The sequence below is a fragment of the Buteo buteo genome, chromosome 4 (assembly GCF_964188355.1).
Source record: "Buteo buteo chromosome 4, bButBut1.hap1.1, whole genome shotgun sequence".
NCBI lineage: Eukaryota > Metazoa > Chordata > Aves > Accipitriformes > Accipitridae > Buteo > Buteo buteo.
This window is the reverse complement of record NC_134174.1, coordinates 15,808,493-15,826,299: the sequence shown is the minus strand read 5'-3', so window position 1 is coordinate 15,826,299 and position 17,807 is coordinate 15,808,493. Positions and strand designations below refer to the sequence as shown.

Here is a 17,807-nt window from a genome sequence, read left to right as displayed (position 1 = left end):
GTCTATAGGTAGCTCAGTAGGTATCTTGAGCTACCTGTTAGCTCAAGATAGGATAAATAGTATCCTGTATCTTACATGGCAGATGGAGAGGGTAGATTGCCATTTCACCCATCCTAATTCTGCCTTCTGGCAAGAGGACTGCTGTATGATTTACAGCAGTGTCACAGTCACAGATGCAGCAATGTCATGGTACTGGCCCTGCCCCATTATTGCAACGTAGAGTAGAAAATTCAGCCTTTTCACTGTATCTCAAATCTTTGTCTTCTGATGCGTGAGAATTGCATGCCTACCATTCCATGTATAAATGTCAGAGAACTCCTGAGTCTGTTGCTAAGCCAAGTTAATAATTCTGAAATATAGAAAAGGTGGGAATTTGCATATTTATACAAAATACATGAGATATAGTCCCAGTACAGGACAAGATGATTAAAAGTATTAGCAGTAGTTTTGTTTATCTTCCATCTTACTGTATCATATTGCAGTTTTATCCAATCTGATGATGACATGCTTGTAAACAGGGCTTTACAAAAATGTAGTATGTTTAAGAATGCTAACAATAACTGGAACAAAAATAATTTCATAGGCCTGGGTTTGTATAACTTAATTAAATTCTCAGCAGGCTGATTCCATATTGCAGAAATTACTGCTACCCTTGACTACTTTGTTTGCAATTTAACAAGAAAAGAACAAGCACGCTTGTGGTCTTGCTTTTTGCTGCTTTGCCAAACTAGTCTGGAACAAACATGATTAGGGTAGTTTACTTTGTTTGTAATCTAAATTAGATGACTTCACAATGACATTGATACTTTACTTTTTGCTAAAGATGCTTAAGCACAGGAAGAAAACCTTGAAATAGAATTGGTTATCTTCTCAATCCTCTTTGTCTGTTGGTTTCTCTGAACTGTCTAGTCACTATATTAAATAAATAGTGTTAAATAGGTTGTGCCATTTTTGTATATCACGTTCAAGTGTTTGTACCAGGTTATATGCCTTTGAACAGCAGTCCTGATGGTCGTTTTCTTAGGAAGCAGCATACTCTAAATATTATTTGAAACTTAACATATGATGGATTTCAGAGTGATATTTCTTCTGTAGGCTTGTGTTCTCTACCAGTAAATTTTCCATAATGTTCAGTAAGTGACCTATTACTTGCTCAGTTTATTTTCAAATAGGCTGTGTTTTATTAATTTCAGTCTGTTTGAATGCTTTGTTGTAAAGGGGGAAACACTCTTTTTTTTTTATGCTAAAGTAGTCTGCAGTAGTTACTATGATTTGAAGAATAGTTCTTTCTATAATTGACAAGTGTTCCATGTAAAAAATCTGCTTTATTTTGCAGGTGTCCTCCAAATGATGCAGACTAGAATTGGTGCTCTACAAAGTACTGTTGATAGGTATGCCATTCATTATGCGATTAGAAAGTATAAATTCTTAATTGTTCTTTCATGTTATTTATTAATACTGCTATAAATAAATTTGTCGTCTTCTTTTTAGAATTAGAGTCAAAATTGTTGACCCCTACAACAAAATAGTGTCTCGCACGGCTCAGCTAGCAAAACTTCAGGTAAGTTGTATTAAAAAATGTATTTTAAAAAAACCTTTTTGAACATGTATTATTTCCCAGTTGTTAGACATGGGTGGGATTTTCATACTCCAGTAGCCTGTAGTTCGTTGTCAGTATTTCTCAATGAAGATCAGTATTTGGGTGTCTGTTCATGTGCTACTGAGAAGTGCTTCCTATTGCAAAGTAGGAAACTGACCTTTGCACTAGCTAAGTGAGTTTTGTAGAGGTGGAGGGAGGAGGGAAGGGTTATCTGAGTACAGATTAATTAAATTCTTATTACTGTTTGTGTAATTTTGGTATTTAATGTTACGGTACCATTGTTTAGAAGATGCTTTTCTCCTCTAAGTTAATGCATGCTTGGCTGCAGTTTAGTAAAGAATTTGGGAATTAATTCTTTCAAAATAGTCAAGATGCAACTTATGGAGCCAGTTGTGGTTCTGGAGTTTTATAAGCCCAGGTACATAGTTGTCCCTGTCTTTTGACTATAAGTGGAGTCTACAGGAGAATGTAGATCTCTGTTAGAGGATAGCAGTGGGAGAGAGCTTATCACAATGATGGTGAGATAAGTGTCAAACACTTCCATTATTAATTTTATAATAGTTGAAAACTATTCCATAGATCTTCAGGAGTCATGTAGCTGCATTCTATTCAGTTTATGGTTTGAAAAGCAACACAACTCCAGATCTGCAAGTATTTAATGAGTTATTGTTTGAACTGTTTGTCTTCGCAAGTTTACCTTAGCTTTGCAGAACTAGGAACTTATCTTTTAGTAGCTGAAATTTGAGCTGTGGATATACACTAAAGTAGATTGCCCTCTGCGGGTGACTGCTGTTGTACAGTAGAGTAGATGAAGCTGCAAACTGTCATGCAGTTTCTAGTCTGGGGGCTGGTGGAGCAGCTGCACTAATCTCTCAGCTGAACTTCTACTATTTTCTACATTACTTTCAGCAGTAGTCAAGTTCTGCAGGAAGCTCTTAACACTCTGTTCAGCCAGGTTGTCCAGCTGCTTCTCCTGTTCTTTTCAACTTCAGCTGTTACTGTTTTTGCCACTGGTCAAAACTTCTGTGACTTCCATGTGGCAGGTTAGGTGCAGATTTTTTTTGTTTTCTGATGTATGTTGCAGCTGTGGAGAGGGTTATGGGAGTTTGGGCATGAAGGTGAAGATATTTCTGCCCTGACCTTACACGAAGTCAAACTGCAGAAGGATGTCTGAGAAGAATGAGTCCCTGAACTTAGAAAATTTTTTTTTTCTTGGGTGCTCTTTGCTTACTCTTTGGTGTAGCAGGGTTACATGGATTTTTCCTGTGGTGTGAAAGCAGCATCCATCCAGGGTCAGCATTACTCAGCCTGTGCTAGGGAATTTGTAGTATCTCCCTTTTCTTGGCTGTAAGTCAGAAAAAAGAGGTGCAGGGTAAGTGGAGCCTGCTAGGCTACCCTTCCTAGCATCCAAATCCACTTACTTACCTCAATGTAGGAAGAGGAATGATGATTCCAGCTTCTCTGCCACTGAGAGTCCATTCTTGGCACAAGAGCTGCTGTCCCTTCTTGTGCTGGCAGATACATAGCGAGTGCTTTATGTTGCACTGCGCTGCTGGGAGGAGTTGAGGGTCAGGACACCTGAATTATGAAATGAAGCTGGACTTATGGAGAGTTGAGTCAATAGTCGAAATCTCAACCCTCCTGCCTCCCCAAGATGCACTGCTGTGGTGTCTCTTTACCTGGCTGCCAACAGTCCTGAACTGCGTGGTGTTTAAGGGGGCCTCTTGTACTCATGATGGTATTATTTTACTGCTTCTCCATTGATTGCTGTGGGACTGCTCACAAACTGAAGGAATATTTGGCTTGCATAAAGCTGGATTTTGCCATCCTTAATTGTTTTTAATATAGTCTGGCTTTTTCATAAACATTCTCACTGCAAATTCATTGTCGAACTTCAAACCTAGTCCTGAATTCTAAATCTCTGCTGTGTGCTTGTGTATATTATGTCTTGCTCTGCTCTTAGAACTTCATGGCATCCCAAGGGAGCAGCAGACTCACAAAGCTTACTTCCTACTTTAAATCGTACTGTCCTCTTCTGAGTCTTTCTGTAGTAGATCACAAGCTAAATGGGAATAGTTAACAGCTGAAATATGTAGACGGGGAGTTTGTCCTTCAGAGGGTTATTTTCTGTGCAGCTCTGTTTAACCAAGTGTTTCTACATGTTCTCTTTATTTCATATATCTCAGTGTTTAAAATTCCTTATAATAGCCAAATTTTAAAAACCTTTTAAAAATAATAATTCTGTATTTTAAAGTTATTCTCTCTTTAAAGTATTCACTAGTAGCAGATTTCATCCTGGTGCTACCATAACTAAATAGTAAATGTAGTCTGAAGATAGGGGACTGTCTCATCTTTATTCAGGATTCTGTTACATATACATTCAAGTACATTATGATCTGGCAGATATATGCAATTGCATATATGAGCTACACACTGGCACATTTTCAAGTGGTCCTCTCTTTATAATTAAGTCTTCTTTCAATAATTTCTTAAAATTAACTTGAGATTAAAAGTAAGAGGCTTTCTGATTGCTCAAATTGTAGCAATAATGTCTGTTAGTGTTGATATGTTGCTTTAAATTTCAGGAGGTAACTAACATGTAATCTCCAGAAATATCGGGTTTTATTTTTAATTTTACTAGAATTGCTGGGACTACCTCAGGCCACTGGCCTTTTCCAAATTATTTCTTGCTTGAACAGTGGAATTAATTCCTTCTTGGATGAAAGCATCTCCTTTAGGAAAGCATACTATATCAACTCAGGAAGGGAATTTTTCCTGAATTAATTTACACTTCTGTTATGCAGGTGGTCAGGTTAGAGGATCTAGTATCTGTGAACAACTCCACTGTTAGGTAGAATTTTTTGTTTCCATTACATGGTCCTCATATTTTGCATTCTTTTACAGTTTTATTAAATTGAACAACTCATGTAAATGGAAATAGTTGGGTGAAACAGAATCTTTGTCAAGGGCACAATGCAGTAGCAATCACTGAAGTTAAGAGTGCATCTTCAGGGTCTTTGGTTTTTTCTGCTCCTTCTAATTTACAGGGCCAGAAGTTAAAACTTTTTTTTTCTCTTGCATCTAAATGTAACTTTTCCCATCTCTTACTCAGTTTGATAGTTCTGTTAAAAGGTTGTTTCTTGGGATAGGAGATAATGAGCAACAATTCAATGAAAAAGAAATAATCTTTTGGCATGTAAAGTAAAAGATGGTCAGAAGATAACTGAAGTTGAATTTCTAGGGAAAAATATTAGCCAGAGGTACACAATTGGATTAGAGAGTAATTAACTTTGAAAGCAAAGTAGTAATACTATGCGTCTTATTTAGTGAAGCGTGGTGCACTATATAAAAAGCTATTTTTGATTCATCTTGCAGAAATTTAGTTCACAGATATGAAAGTGGTATGTGGATCAAGATTTTTCTAATTAAAGAAATGAATTAATAAAAACTAATACGTTAATCTCTTAAAGTAGGATAAGCCCCACTTGGTTCTTACTAACGGTAATAGAAATCATGTGGTTAAGTTGACTTAGAATGCTTGGGAAACTTGCACTTCAGATTATGTGATACAGAGCCAAAAGCAGCAAGAGTAATTGTGCTTTTGGTGATTTGCCTCAGTGGGGCTTTTTCTAATTTTTCTGTTTTGTTCTGTCTAGGTGTTTAATAAAATTAAACTACAGATATTTGTGTTTTGATTGGTTTGTGCTGGCATAGGGGAGACTGACAAGTTGTGCAGTCCACTGAATGAAATGGTTGAAATGACTCGCTTGTCTATGTTTTCATACGTGCACTTTAACATTAGTTTTCAAGACATTAACTTGAGTCTAAAAAAAAGGGATTCAAAGTCTGTCAGATACTAAATATTTTTTAAAGTACTTTTAATTTAATTTTTGTATTCATAAGGTAAATACTTCAGGAGGCTTTGCCTTCAGTACCAGGGCAAATACCTCAGAACAACTATGTCTTACTCATTCTAAATTTCTCATTTACCTTGCTTGTTAATCTGATTGCAGATGTTGGACTGTACCTATGACTGTACCAAAATCTACATACTTTTTTACCTTCTCCTAAGTTACATTTCTGAATTCTGGTTTAGATGTTACCCACTCCAGAATGTTGCTGCTCCCGTAGCATGTACCTGCTAGCCCCACTGACCCAATCCAGCCCTAGAGGAACTCTACACTTGATATAACTCTTACTGTTTCTCTGTCTCTATTATTTACTGTGTAGAAGGAGAAAACCTGTTTCAAGATTTTAGTTGAGTGAAAAATTATGAAACTATTACGTTTGATTCAGATGTCAGCAATGCCTTTTTTTCTAAATTGGCGCTAACAAAAACATACACAAATATGTTTCCTGAAAATTTACATATGCATCCATCTTCTTAATTTTTAGCCAAGAATGCCATGTGTTTTAATAGACCTGTGCAAGAATGTGAACTAACACTTGGCTGAATGAAGGTGACTGACCTTATGAAAGTTTTGCTGAAAATGAGTTGTTACATATATTCCCACCATAAGAGTCAATATCTAATAACAATTTAGCCTTTAAGTTCTATTGTCCTCTGATGTAAGTACTGCCATTTTGCTTATTTTGGATCAATATTTGATTGGCAATGCCAACTTCTTAATTTTACTAAAGCTTACAGAGGGGAGGAATATTGAGGAGAGATGCACAATGTAAAATAAAGCTCACTTCTAGTTAGAAATAGAACATGTCTCTGTCGTAGGGTTCTGAGTTTCTTTTTTTTTTTTTTTTTTTTTTTTTGCAAGTAACAACAGCATAATCTCAGCAGCCCTGTGAATGTAATTACCAGCTTTAGAAAGTATTGGTCTATATTGCATAAAATCATGTTAAAAAATCCTGAAGAAAGGGGTTTCAGTGTTGTAAAGCTCCGTGTTTTTATTCACATTCATATTTCCTTTTTTGGTTAAAATATTTCCATATTTGAGGCCTAGTATTATGTGATCATAATGTACTGATAATATCTCCTAACGCTACAATCTCTCTGCAGGCTGCCTGTGACTTGCTGCGGAGGATAATACGCATCTTGTATCTCAGTAAGAGACTTCAAGGACAACTGCAAGGAGGAAGCAGAGAGATAACAAAAGCTGCCCAGAGTCTCAATGAACTTGGTGAGTCCTTCTTAGTTACTTTTAGAGGCATTTTTAGCTTGTACTCATATGACTCACACTAGTGTTAGACTTAAAAACCAAAGAACCCCTGAAAACTTTTTACTATGGTTCTTGCTGTCTACTTCCTGATTTGAATTGAGAAATGGTATTGACAGAACTCATTAGTACTTCCCATTTTTTCGTAGGACTTCTCTAGATAAAGGTATTTATTAATATGAAAATTCTATGATAATAGCTTGTGTCCTTTTGGGCAACAATTTTTTTGCGAATCAATTAATTTCTTATTGTTTTGTGTTTGTATAAAATGCCTTCAGAGGCAGCAGATATATGTTTAGCTTTTGGAAGATGTTGTACTACAATAAGGCATAGTTTGAATTACAGCTTACGTCCTAAAATAAAATTACTGGCCCTCTGACCTTTGTGAAAGCCATATGTGATGTGATATACAGATACCTAACCTAATTCAGGTACTGGAAGCACTCTGCTGCAGTAGTGATTAATTTACCCTGTATTTTACTGGCTTCTAGGAAGAATGATGAAGTAGTTCTCACGAAGCTCATGTTACATTGCTAGATTGTTTTCTGTACGTGAGCTAGCTTGGATACTTCCACACTGTGCTGCAGGATGCAGTGAGAAGCATCCCATTAGTCTTGGAGATCAGTTGTTGCTGTTGTATATGGTATCTTGCCAGCTGTTTCTCCTTTGATTTAATGGTATTCAAATTTCAGCTTCCAAAAATAGGCTGTGAGAGGGCTGAACTATAAAATGTTCAGAATCATCCTGAGGTTTATTGTGCATATTTGTCACTACTGCTCTTTTTATACTGTGTAATCAAAAAATTATTAGACAATGACTTAGTCTTATAATTAGCAGATGCTGTGTTGCAAATGGAAAGTTTATATATTTATTTAGTATATCAGTTTGACTGAAGCACTTAAGCATCAACTGTAGCATTCTAAGATAGAGTATTTTTTCTAATTTTCTATTTTTTCTAATTTTTTATTTCCGATTTGGTGTCCCTTCACATCTTCAGGATATAGAAACTAATACTGTCTTTTAACTACCTGAATTACGAGTCTTGTGGGATTAATCTGAGTGCAAGATCCTGTTAAAATAGTTAGTACAATTTAATGGTAAAATCTGAGACGTTTATCTTGTGTAGTTCTTAGGATTTCTTTCCTTTAAAGAAAATGCCTTTTATTACTTTCTTTCCTCTCTTTTTTTTTTCTTTCAACATTTAAAAATGCACTTTCTTTTGTTAAAGTGTCACAGTCTTTTGAGTTTCTTGTTTTCAAATACTTGGTCTTTTTCTGAAGCTTAGAAAAGTCTGAGTAATTATTCTTGTTAATGATCAGTGGAAAGGTGTCCCCTTAGGAAGCCCTTGTGAGTTTCATCCTTCAGTCCATAGGGGGGGAACCAAGGCTTGTGGCCCTTAATTAATCCTTGGGAGCCAAGGCATGTGGTCCTTAACTAATCCTTAATTCTGGATGGTTTATGACCAGGTAAAATCCCTTGTCTGCTGTAATTTCTCTCTCCCTCTCTTTTCCTGGTATTTCTTCCTTTCTTCTGTCTTACCTCTCCATCTCCATCTCCCCCCCCCATCTTTGGCTATCTGTTCTCTGTTACCCTCCGCTGCCCACCTTGGGTGGTCTCAGTTGGTAGTGCTGCCCAGCACCTGAGTGGACAGGAACACCCCAGGAGGAGTGGCTGGTGTGGTGGACTGGAGGTGTCTGTCCGCATGGCGAGAGGGTGGCTCTGTTCAGAGGGGAGGAGGGTGCGCGGTGGCTGGAGTCAAGACGGTTCGGAGTACCTCGGTGGGAAGGTGGTGTGTTGCGGGGAGGCCGGATTTTGGGGTATGGCTGGGGAAGCACTGTCCTGTGCGTTGGGATGCGTGGGAGGTCTGTGGGGGGGGTGGTGGCGTGGGGCAGGAGAGCAGTGACGCTGTCGCGACTTGGGGTGAGGTTGTGGAAAAGCTGTGCTTCAGAAAGATGGGAAATGTGTAGTGGTCTGTGGTGTCGGGAGGGTGGGAAGCAGGGGGAACAGACACTGGGCACTGGTTATTCGATGGTGAGATGCGAAAGCTTTGGGAGGACTTGGGAAGCACTACAACATCTGATGGTAGTAAATAGGTGGTAGACATTAGTGGTGTGAAAGCCTGTTATTGGATAGGGAGCTCTGTGTCGTAGAGGCTTGCTTTTAAATTGGGGATCGTGGCCAAGATTAATTTGTGTTTTTAGCTAGGTATTTCTGAATATCCCTTTCAGCTCTCATTCATGGAAATAGTCTTCCCATTGTTTGTTACCTTTCTGTTGTACATATGGTGCAATATAATTTCTGCTTTTTTGAAATCAGCAGCACTGTGATATTAATGTGAAAGCTTTGTACTTTCTATGTTATAATATACCTTTTTTTGCTTATAGGTTATTCTGGGTAGAATCTTGGGATAACTGGCCATTTATTTTTATGTACTGTTATACTCTGTGTGTATGTTTGGGGGCCACAAACGTGTGTGCCCGTTCAGATATATGTATTCAATGTATATTTCCTCAGCAAATCTATGTTAGTTCACTTACAGCTTTTACTTAGTTGTGTCTTGAAGTTTATTTTGCAGTGATGGGAAAAGATATGATAAAAATATAAAATCTTGGAATTAGATAGAAATATGGGTCCATCAGAGGAACTACAAGAAACAGTAGCTTTTACTGAGAAGGGCTTTTTTTATTGGACACTTTGTTAAGTTGCTAGTAGTCTGCAGAACTCCAGCTTCACTGGATGATGTTAGGAACTTTGAGAGCATTTGGTAATATTTTCACTGAGATCTCTGCTTAAAGCTAAAGTAGATCTAAAATTCCTCTGTGTTGGGCTTCCACATTCTTAGAAATTAACTTCCCACTTTGGCAGAGTAAGAAGAAAAACTTAATTCCCTATGTAATTTTTAGAGATTAAATGTGGTGGTGGTGGGGTGCGTGTGTGTGTGTGTGTAAAACCCCAAACATTCTACTGTAGCTCCTCTGCCTCCCAACACATGCCTTTGGGTTCTCTAGCAAAGTAGAAACAGAGCTGTGATAGTCCATTGAATAAGCTATTAGCTGGTTCTCTACTGATGATTATACAATTATATATTATACAATCCAATTCAGCGTATGGATAGGTAAAGCAGGTGGCATATTCAGATATTACACAGCACCTAATGCAGTGAATTACTGGCCCTGACTATGCTTCTTGGTGATATTTTAATACAAGTATTTTATAAAGTGAAAAAGAAACATTCCTAAGCAAGTTTAAACAATAGAATGTGACAAGAGAATGGTACACTATGTACAGTTCCCTTTCACAGAAGAAATTCTGCAGGTATTAAAAAATCTGCTGTCTTCTCTGCTGTCTTCTATGTGGGTATGCAGAAATTACGGTCTGTAACAGTGGCCAGTAACTGATCAGATGAAGAAGAAAAAATTCTTAGTTGTGCAGCAAATGGCAAGCTTGACTGTGGGCAGGTTGTTAATTCCATCTGTCAGTTACAGAGCTAGCTCTGGACAACAAAGGATTTATATCTTTTGCTTGTTAAATACTTATAACTGATGTCATCATTATTCATATAAATGCCTAGACTTCTTTTAATTATAATAAACTCCTAGTCTTTCTATATGGTTGTATTATAATTTATTTCACAGCAAGTGAATTTATTTGCTTGAATGACCTTGTGAGCATATAATACTTTTAGGCAGGCTTTCGCAGCAGCCATAATTTTGCTGTTTTGTAAACTTGGAGTTAGTCTGTGACTAAGCTGTACAGCCATAAAATGAAGGGGAATGGGTCTATTGAAATAACGGTTTTGGGTGTCTTCAATATAGAAATTGCTCCAGGACAATACTGCCTTCCGTGTAACTTATGAGAAGAGAGAATGGGGAAAGATAGGACTATGACCTTAGTTTAAAGCTAACTAATTCTAGAGAAAAAGAAAAATATTGTCATTTATGGAATTCTAGCTAAAATGGAGAAAACTCTACATAGGTATTGTGTTGTTGTCGTGGTTTAACCCCAGTGAGCAACTAAGCACCACCCAGCTGCTCACTCACTTCCCCCTGTGGTGGGATGGGGGAGAGAATCAGAAGGGTAAAAGTAAGAAAACTTGTGGGCTGAGATAAAGACAGTTTAATAGGTAAAGCAAAAGCCATGCACGCAAGCAAAGCAAAACAAGGAATTCATTCCCCACTTCCCATGGGCAGGCAGGTGTTCAGCCATCTCCAGGAAAGCAGGGCTCCATCACGCTAAGTAACAGTCACTTGGGAAGACAAACGCCATCACTCCGAACATCCCCCCCTTCCTTCTTCTTTCCCCAGCTTTGTATGCTAAGCACGACATCCTATGGTCTGGAATACCCCTCTGGTCAGTTGGGGTCAGCTGTCCCGGCTGTGTCCCCTCCCAACTCCTTGTGCCCCCCCAGCCTCCTCGCTGGTGGGGTGGGGTGAGGAGCAGAAAAGCCCTTGGCTCTGGGTAAGCAGGGCTCAGCAGTAACCAAAACATCCCGGTGTTATCAACACTGTTCCCAGCATAAGTCCAAAACATATCCCCATGCTAGTTACTGTGAAGAAAATTAACTCCATCCCAGCCAAAACCAGCACAGTTCTTTATAAAGAGGGAGCAAAGCTTACATGTGAGTTATTTGGGCTTAACATAATAGAAGACTTAAGGGAAATTAAAAGAAATAAAGCTCAATTTTTATTATATTTGTAAAGAAGTGTAGCTTGGATGCAGAAAACTGAAATTAGGATATGCGTTATACTGGGTGAACTATAATTTGAAAGAAGTTATTGGCTATGCCTGGAAGGCCTCTTTGTAGCTGGCATAATGTAGGTGGTGGTAGCCCTGTCTTCTAAAGTGCACTCCAGAACTAGTGACATCTGCACAAAGTGACAGTGATCATGGGCCTGAAAAATTCTCTTGTGGAGGCTAGAAAAAAAAATCGGATTTAGCACCTTTCTAGGGTAAACAAGATGGGTCATGAGTGTGTTCCCTTGTGTATAAATATTTATAAATACAAATATAAACAATACCTTTATTCATCCTAATGTATCTCAACTGCTTTTCAGAGTAACTCGTTGTTCTTAGTGGTCATCTTTGGGAACTCCTGAGGTGAGAGATGAGATTCCAGAAGATGGGAGACCTTGCTTTATTGAAAATAGAACTCACTGGCTCCTATTTTATTTAGACAACTCAAACTAACTTAACTTCTTAAGAAGTTCTAAGAAACTCTAGAACAAATAAACTATTTGTAGGAGTCTAGAATATAAAAATGCTATTAAATTGTAGGCCACAGATTTATCAAGAACAAATCCTGTTTAACCAACTGTATTTTCTTTGTTGGCAGCATAACAGGTCTTAGGACTTGAGAGTTCAATGACTATCTTGTAGTTTGATTTAAATGGGGCTCTTGACGCCATGTCACACTAGGAGGATCAGCAATATAATCCAGACGAAAATGTTGTAGAATGAATGCAGAAGTTTTAAAAGCTGTACCCCAAAAGTCATCATCAGTTGTTCACTCTTGCCCAGCAATATGTTAAGTGGGGTTTTGTTGAAATGCGTTCTGCAACTGACTAGTGTTTTCATTAATGATTTGAGTGATGTAATATGGTATATCCTTATTAAATTTACAAGTAATAATCAAGCAGAGAAGAATGGAAGGTATGTTGGGAAACAGGATTAGAATGAGGAATATTCTTAGCAAATTGGAGATATGTCTTAGCTGAACTGATTTCTCTTTCAGACAAGTGCAAAGTCCCAGCAATAAATAGCTGTAGTTAACAGCAGGAATAGGAGAAATGACTGTATGGATAACAGTTCTGCAGAGAGGCTTGATATTTCCTCACAAATTGACTGCAAGTCACTTGTTCATTCGTTTTGTAGCAGCGTGACATTGTTGGCAATGAAATTTGTACTGATCTTTATAAGGAAGGGTGCTGTGTGCAGGACACTTGAAACAAATCTGTTGTTTGCGCTTCAGCTGGAGTATCAAGTCCATTTTGAGGCACCTCATTCAAGAAAGATGTAGGTTAGTTGGAAAAAGTCCTAAGTACAGCAGTAATGGTGGCTGAAGGTCTTAAGGATGGGCAGTGAGCAGAGGAACTGAAAGTGTGTGGTGCTCTGGTTTGGAAAAGAGGGGTCTGAGAGGCACAGTAATGTTCTTCAGATAAATAAAAATTTCTCAAATGAGAAGGGAGTAATTGGCTCTCTATATCCACTGTGATTGAAACAGTAAGTAAAGGGCCTGAATGAGGCAAAGCAAATTTTTATCTAAAATGTTAGGAAAGGTTTCTGCCACTAATGGTAGTTTCAGAGGAGCTGTGAAGTCAGTATTTGAAGCATTTTTAAAAGCAGTTTAGACAAAGCATGTACCAGGAATAGTTTAGATGCAGGTGGTTTTGCCCTGAAGCAGGAGGACTGAATAAGCCGACCTGCTACCAGTCCTCTGTTTCTCTCAGAGATGCTCCTCCCCAACTCTGTTAATAGAAAATGTATTATAGGGATGTTTTGGTTTTGGTTTTTGGTGGTGTGTATGTTTGTTTTTGTTTTTTTTTAATTGGACTGCTTGATGTAAAATTTCCTTTCCACAAGTTGGCTTGTTGGGCACTGTGCCCAGATACCTCCTGGAATATTAGGACAGTGTGACTGGAAAATTCATGCCATCACTTTAGTTCAGCCTCTTCTTATCACTCCTTCAGATGAAATAGTAGATGAATCTCCTCAAAGACCTTCAGCTCACCCCTCTGACACAATTACTTCTCTTCTGGTTGTGACTGACACTCAAGTTAACTTCACACAGTTAATCATGTGACTGGAGCACTGCAAAAATTGACCCTCAAAAACTATTACGTCAGTATTCTCTAGGAGAATGCAGTGAGCAGGAAAAGGAAGGTGGTACTGTGTGAATGTAAATGTCGTGTATCTGATTTTTTTTTCCTTTGCCAGGAAAGAAGGCAAGCTATCCATTTCTCAGTGACCCAATTGTTTTTAAAAAAGATGTTAATTTACTCCTGTAAGTTTTTAATATTTGGGAACTGTGATGAATATTGGTTTGTGTTTATCAAAATACTAAGCACTACTAGTCAGTATTCAGGAAACAACAGTTGTAATTTGTTGAAAAATTAAATAACTCTTTCTAGTTACTTTCTAGTAGTGAGTGTTCATAATTGTTTGTTTTATACGAGTTCTCATCCATATCTACTGCAAGTTCGAATTACGTGTACCTATTGTTTCCACAGTGTGCCTTATTAATTGAGTATGATAACAGCGTAAATAATCTGACTAAAACAGAGAGACTTACTCTGAAGTGGTTGTAGATTGGCTGACTAATATTTGTCCTTGGGGTTAAACATTGTTGTATAAAAACTATTTCATTTTAACTGTTGCAGTTTTGGAAGTAACATTAAATATGTGTTATGTATCTGTACACAAGTATTACTAAACTTGCAATGGTAAGCTGTCTGAACACCTGCCATAGATACTATGGTAGCTGTCTTTCACTGCTGCCTTCTTCCCACATCATATTTAGCAATAAACTTTTTTTTTTTTTTCTGTTCTAAGCAAAAATTTAGAGTGTACAATTGCTAAGCCAGATCTTGTGTTGACTGCAATTAAACTGAGGAAGGACTTGGTTACTGTCATGTCAGTGAGGTCTTTCACTGCTAGTACACAGAGCAGACAGATTTGTTGATATTAATATTGCTGTGCGTGGTTTCTCGTAAGAATCAACACACATCAATCTGGAGGGAAAAGTTGCATTCATGGTGCTTTTGCTTAGGGATTTAGATGCACTACAATTTACTGCCTTGTGCAAGACTTAGTGTCCTCCAAAATAACGTAGCATATGTCTGTGTAGCACAACGCACTGTTCTGTAGGGCTAGGCAAACTGATCTGATTAATAGAAATTACACAGCCATGCTAGCATGATGCTTAGCCTGCAGTAATTAGTCCTGCTGAGAATGACTGAATTGTATCACTGGCTCAGAGCCATCTGCATTATTTTTGAATGCCACTGCTTCAGGTGGTACCTCTGCATCCATAGTAAGTGCAAGTATCTTGCTAAAATGTGTTTCTTCTGTCCCTGGTGGTGTTAGCAGTAACACTGCCAAGACCTTCACTGAAATTGGGCTAAAATATACTATGCCTTTTTGTAGTTGAGTGTAGTCTCCATGTTCTTCAATTTCATGTTGTTCCCTTCAGTTGAGTTGTTTTTTATTTTGTTTTATATTATTTTTACTGAGGCTCTGTTACCATAAGATGGAAGATTTTGCAAAAAGTTGTTGCACAAAGTTTTATTTGTAGTATTCTAGGCCAAAACCCCCTCTCTGTTGGGAAGGTCAAGCAGATGTACAAATAATTTAAGACCCTTAATATTTGTAGCTTTAAAACAGAGTCTTGAACTGTTTGGAAACTGAGAACTCATTTTTATATAAAAGCTTAATTATTCCAAAATGAGGCTTAAAAAAATTTTAATAATAATGAGAAATTCTTCACAAATATGAAGCCAGTGTCACCTGTGAAATACATATAGAATACACTGTCTGAACTGCTTTTTTTCAGCATCTCTGGTAAAAAAAAATTATGGCCTATTGCTCTAGTTACATTGTGATTAACTGTATATCATTAGTAGTGCATTTAATCACAAAATAATTGTATAATATATAATAAACAAATACTTATATACCAGATACTATGTTTCTCATGGGTAATACTGGTCATTTTGTGACAGTCAGTTATATTGCAAAATAATTATTCTTTATTTTTAATGTGATAATGTTGATGGAACCAGTCAGCTAGCATTCATACCACAGAGGCAATTGAATTTGTTATTTCATACATTGATAAAGAAAAAGCATATTTGTAATGCTTCAATTTACTATGTTTAGAAAGATTCTGGTTTTATTAGTTGATCTGTCTTTTCAAGGAAACTAATGCTATGAAAGCTATGGATGGTTAGTGCTAACAAAAAATCCTCTTGGTTACTAAGAATATCTTGTTATTTTCTTAGTATCGTTCCTGGCTTCATGTTGCCAAAGTCACTACTTGATTTATTGTAAATTAATGTATAAGGAAGGGCTACTCAAGCTTCTGCTGAGTCATGTTATTTCATGAATTATTATGTACAACCAAATATTTTGTGTAGTGAGGGTAGAAGCTAGTCCTTGTGCTCTTCTGTAGTTGCTGTACCACCCACTTATTTCTTTCTCTGTTTCAATTATGCATACAACAATCTTGTTCTAGGCCATCTTATTTTATTTTATGCTATCTTTACCTTTTATGCAGAGTTAAGGAGCTTCTGTGTATGTTAATTTATTTCTTGTTGGCTTTTGAAATAAAGAAAAATCTTGATAGTAGGTAACGAGTTCATTAATTTGAACTATTCACTAAGTTAATTAATGTGCATGTAACAAAATGACTTGCAAAACTTAATACAATTTTTCATTAGTAAGAGGCTAACAGTGTAAGACCTCTTTATCCTCTTTGAGCAAGGCAGACAGAACATACAGATTTTACCATCAGATTGCGTTTTGCTGTGATTAGGACTCCTAGCCTGGAAAACTTATCTTAGACAAAGCATTTTATATAAATAGTTGGTATGTTTTGATTAATCTCTGGCATGCATTCTTTTTCTAACCATTTTCAATAGAAGACACTAAATAATTACATGCCCATAAGAGAAAAGACTAAGTTTGAATTGATACAAGAAAAAATATAGCCTGTTGGAATTTTGTTTTTCAACATAACCTTTAAATTAGTAGGGCTTGAATTTACATTTTCTCAGGTTTTTAAAAGTTTGGTTTCTGTTAATGTAGCTTCATTGTAGTTTCATTGCTGTGTCACTGTTTTCCAAAGTCATAACTATTCTGATCTTCTGAAATTTAATTTTCTTTATGCATACAGTTCTAGAAGATTAATCCAGGTATGATTGTAATGGTGGGTTTTCTTGCTATCAAGCTTCCTTTCAACGACCATAAACGTGTTTCAAATTTGCCATATTGAGTGAATTATGAAACTATTTTTTCATATTGGCATTAAGCTGATTTCTGTTTTTGATGAGATTAGTCTTTTAGCTATAACTACTTGAAGAATTTGATTTTGCTGTATTATTAAGCATTTGGTAATTTTAGTCTCAAGTATATAGACCTTGTCAGAGGGCTGTATATGAGGTATTTGAAAATGGATTTAGTACTCCACTTTCTATCTTGAGCTGTTAATCTGTTCCTGAGAGGTATGTTATTGACGTCCCATTAGCAAGGCTGTGTCAGAAGTTAATTACAGTGTGTTCAAGTTGCCTTTGCTGTAGCATGTGTAGTATTTCTAACAGTTTTTATTCTGATTCCAGGCCCATCAAGGACTATTTTCTGTCTTTCGCTCTTTCTTGCTCCCAGTTACAGTTGTTCACATCTTTTGTTCCTTACATTTCTGGAAAGCTTTGCTCTTTCAACCTTCTTGTCATCAGTTACTCTGAATTGGATTGCTATTATTTCATTACTAATACCAATTATGATTATTATTGTCTTGATCTAATGCATAGAAGTTTTGGTTGTAGGCCTGTATTACGCTAAGCTAGGCTTCAGCAGGTACTGAGTAAAATCTGGGGCCAGACAGCTCTTGATGTATTTGCTTCTAACAGTTCAGAGGACTCCAGTAGGAAAGAAATGATAGTGGACAAGAACTAATGAAGGGGTGGGGGGATGTGGTGGACTACCAAAAAGTATTTTGTGCTGGGAGAGGAATTATTGTCAGGACAAGCAGAGTAGCTGCACCAGTCACGAAGCTGATAAGTTAACACGCATGCATTTGAACTCTCTTGTGTACTGTCATGTGCATGAGGCATGAATAGTGTTTGCCCTGGTAGCACATTCAGTTCTGTGTTTGAGACTAAGCCAGTATTTCTTATTTCTTAAAAACACTGAAACTACAGTATTTTCTGTCTGCTTTGGGGTAATGTATCAGATGGTCTGGGGCTTTGAGAGCCAGAGGATTTATCTGGGGTTTGTAGTCCCACCTGGGTGAGGCTGAAACAGAGGGGCTTGGGAATTTAGAA

At 37.3% G+C, this 17,807-nt stretch overlaps 1 protein-coding gene across 1 annotated transcript in view; it reads left to right on the top strand.

Moving 5' to 3' along the window:
* The window catches only part of COG5 (component of oligomeric golgi complex 5), a 193,147-nt gene that overhangs the window by 3,164 nt on the left and 172,176 nt on the right, over window positions 1–17,807 (top strand). The window contains exons 4-6 of the mRNA XM_075024853.1: window positions 1,337–1,391; window positions 1,492–1,561; window positions 6,615–6,735. Coding sequence (XP_074880954.1) covers window positions 1,337–1,391; window positions 1,492–1,561; window positions 6,615–6,735 — 246 coding nt within the window. The remainder of the gene's footprint in view (window positions 1–1,336; window positions 1,392–1,491; window positions 1,562–6,614; window positions 6,736–17,807) is intronic.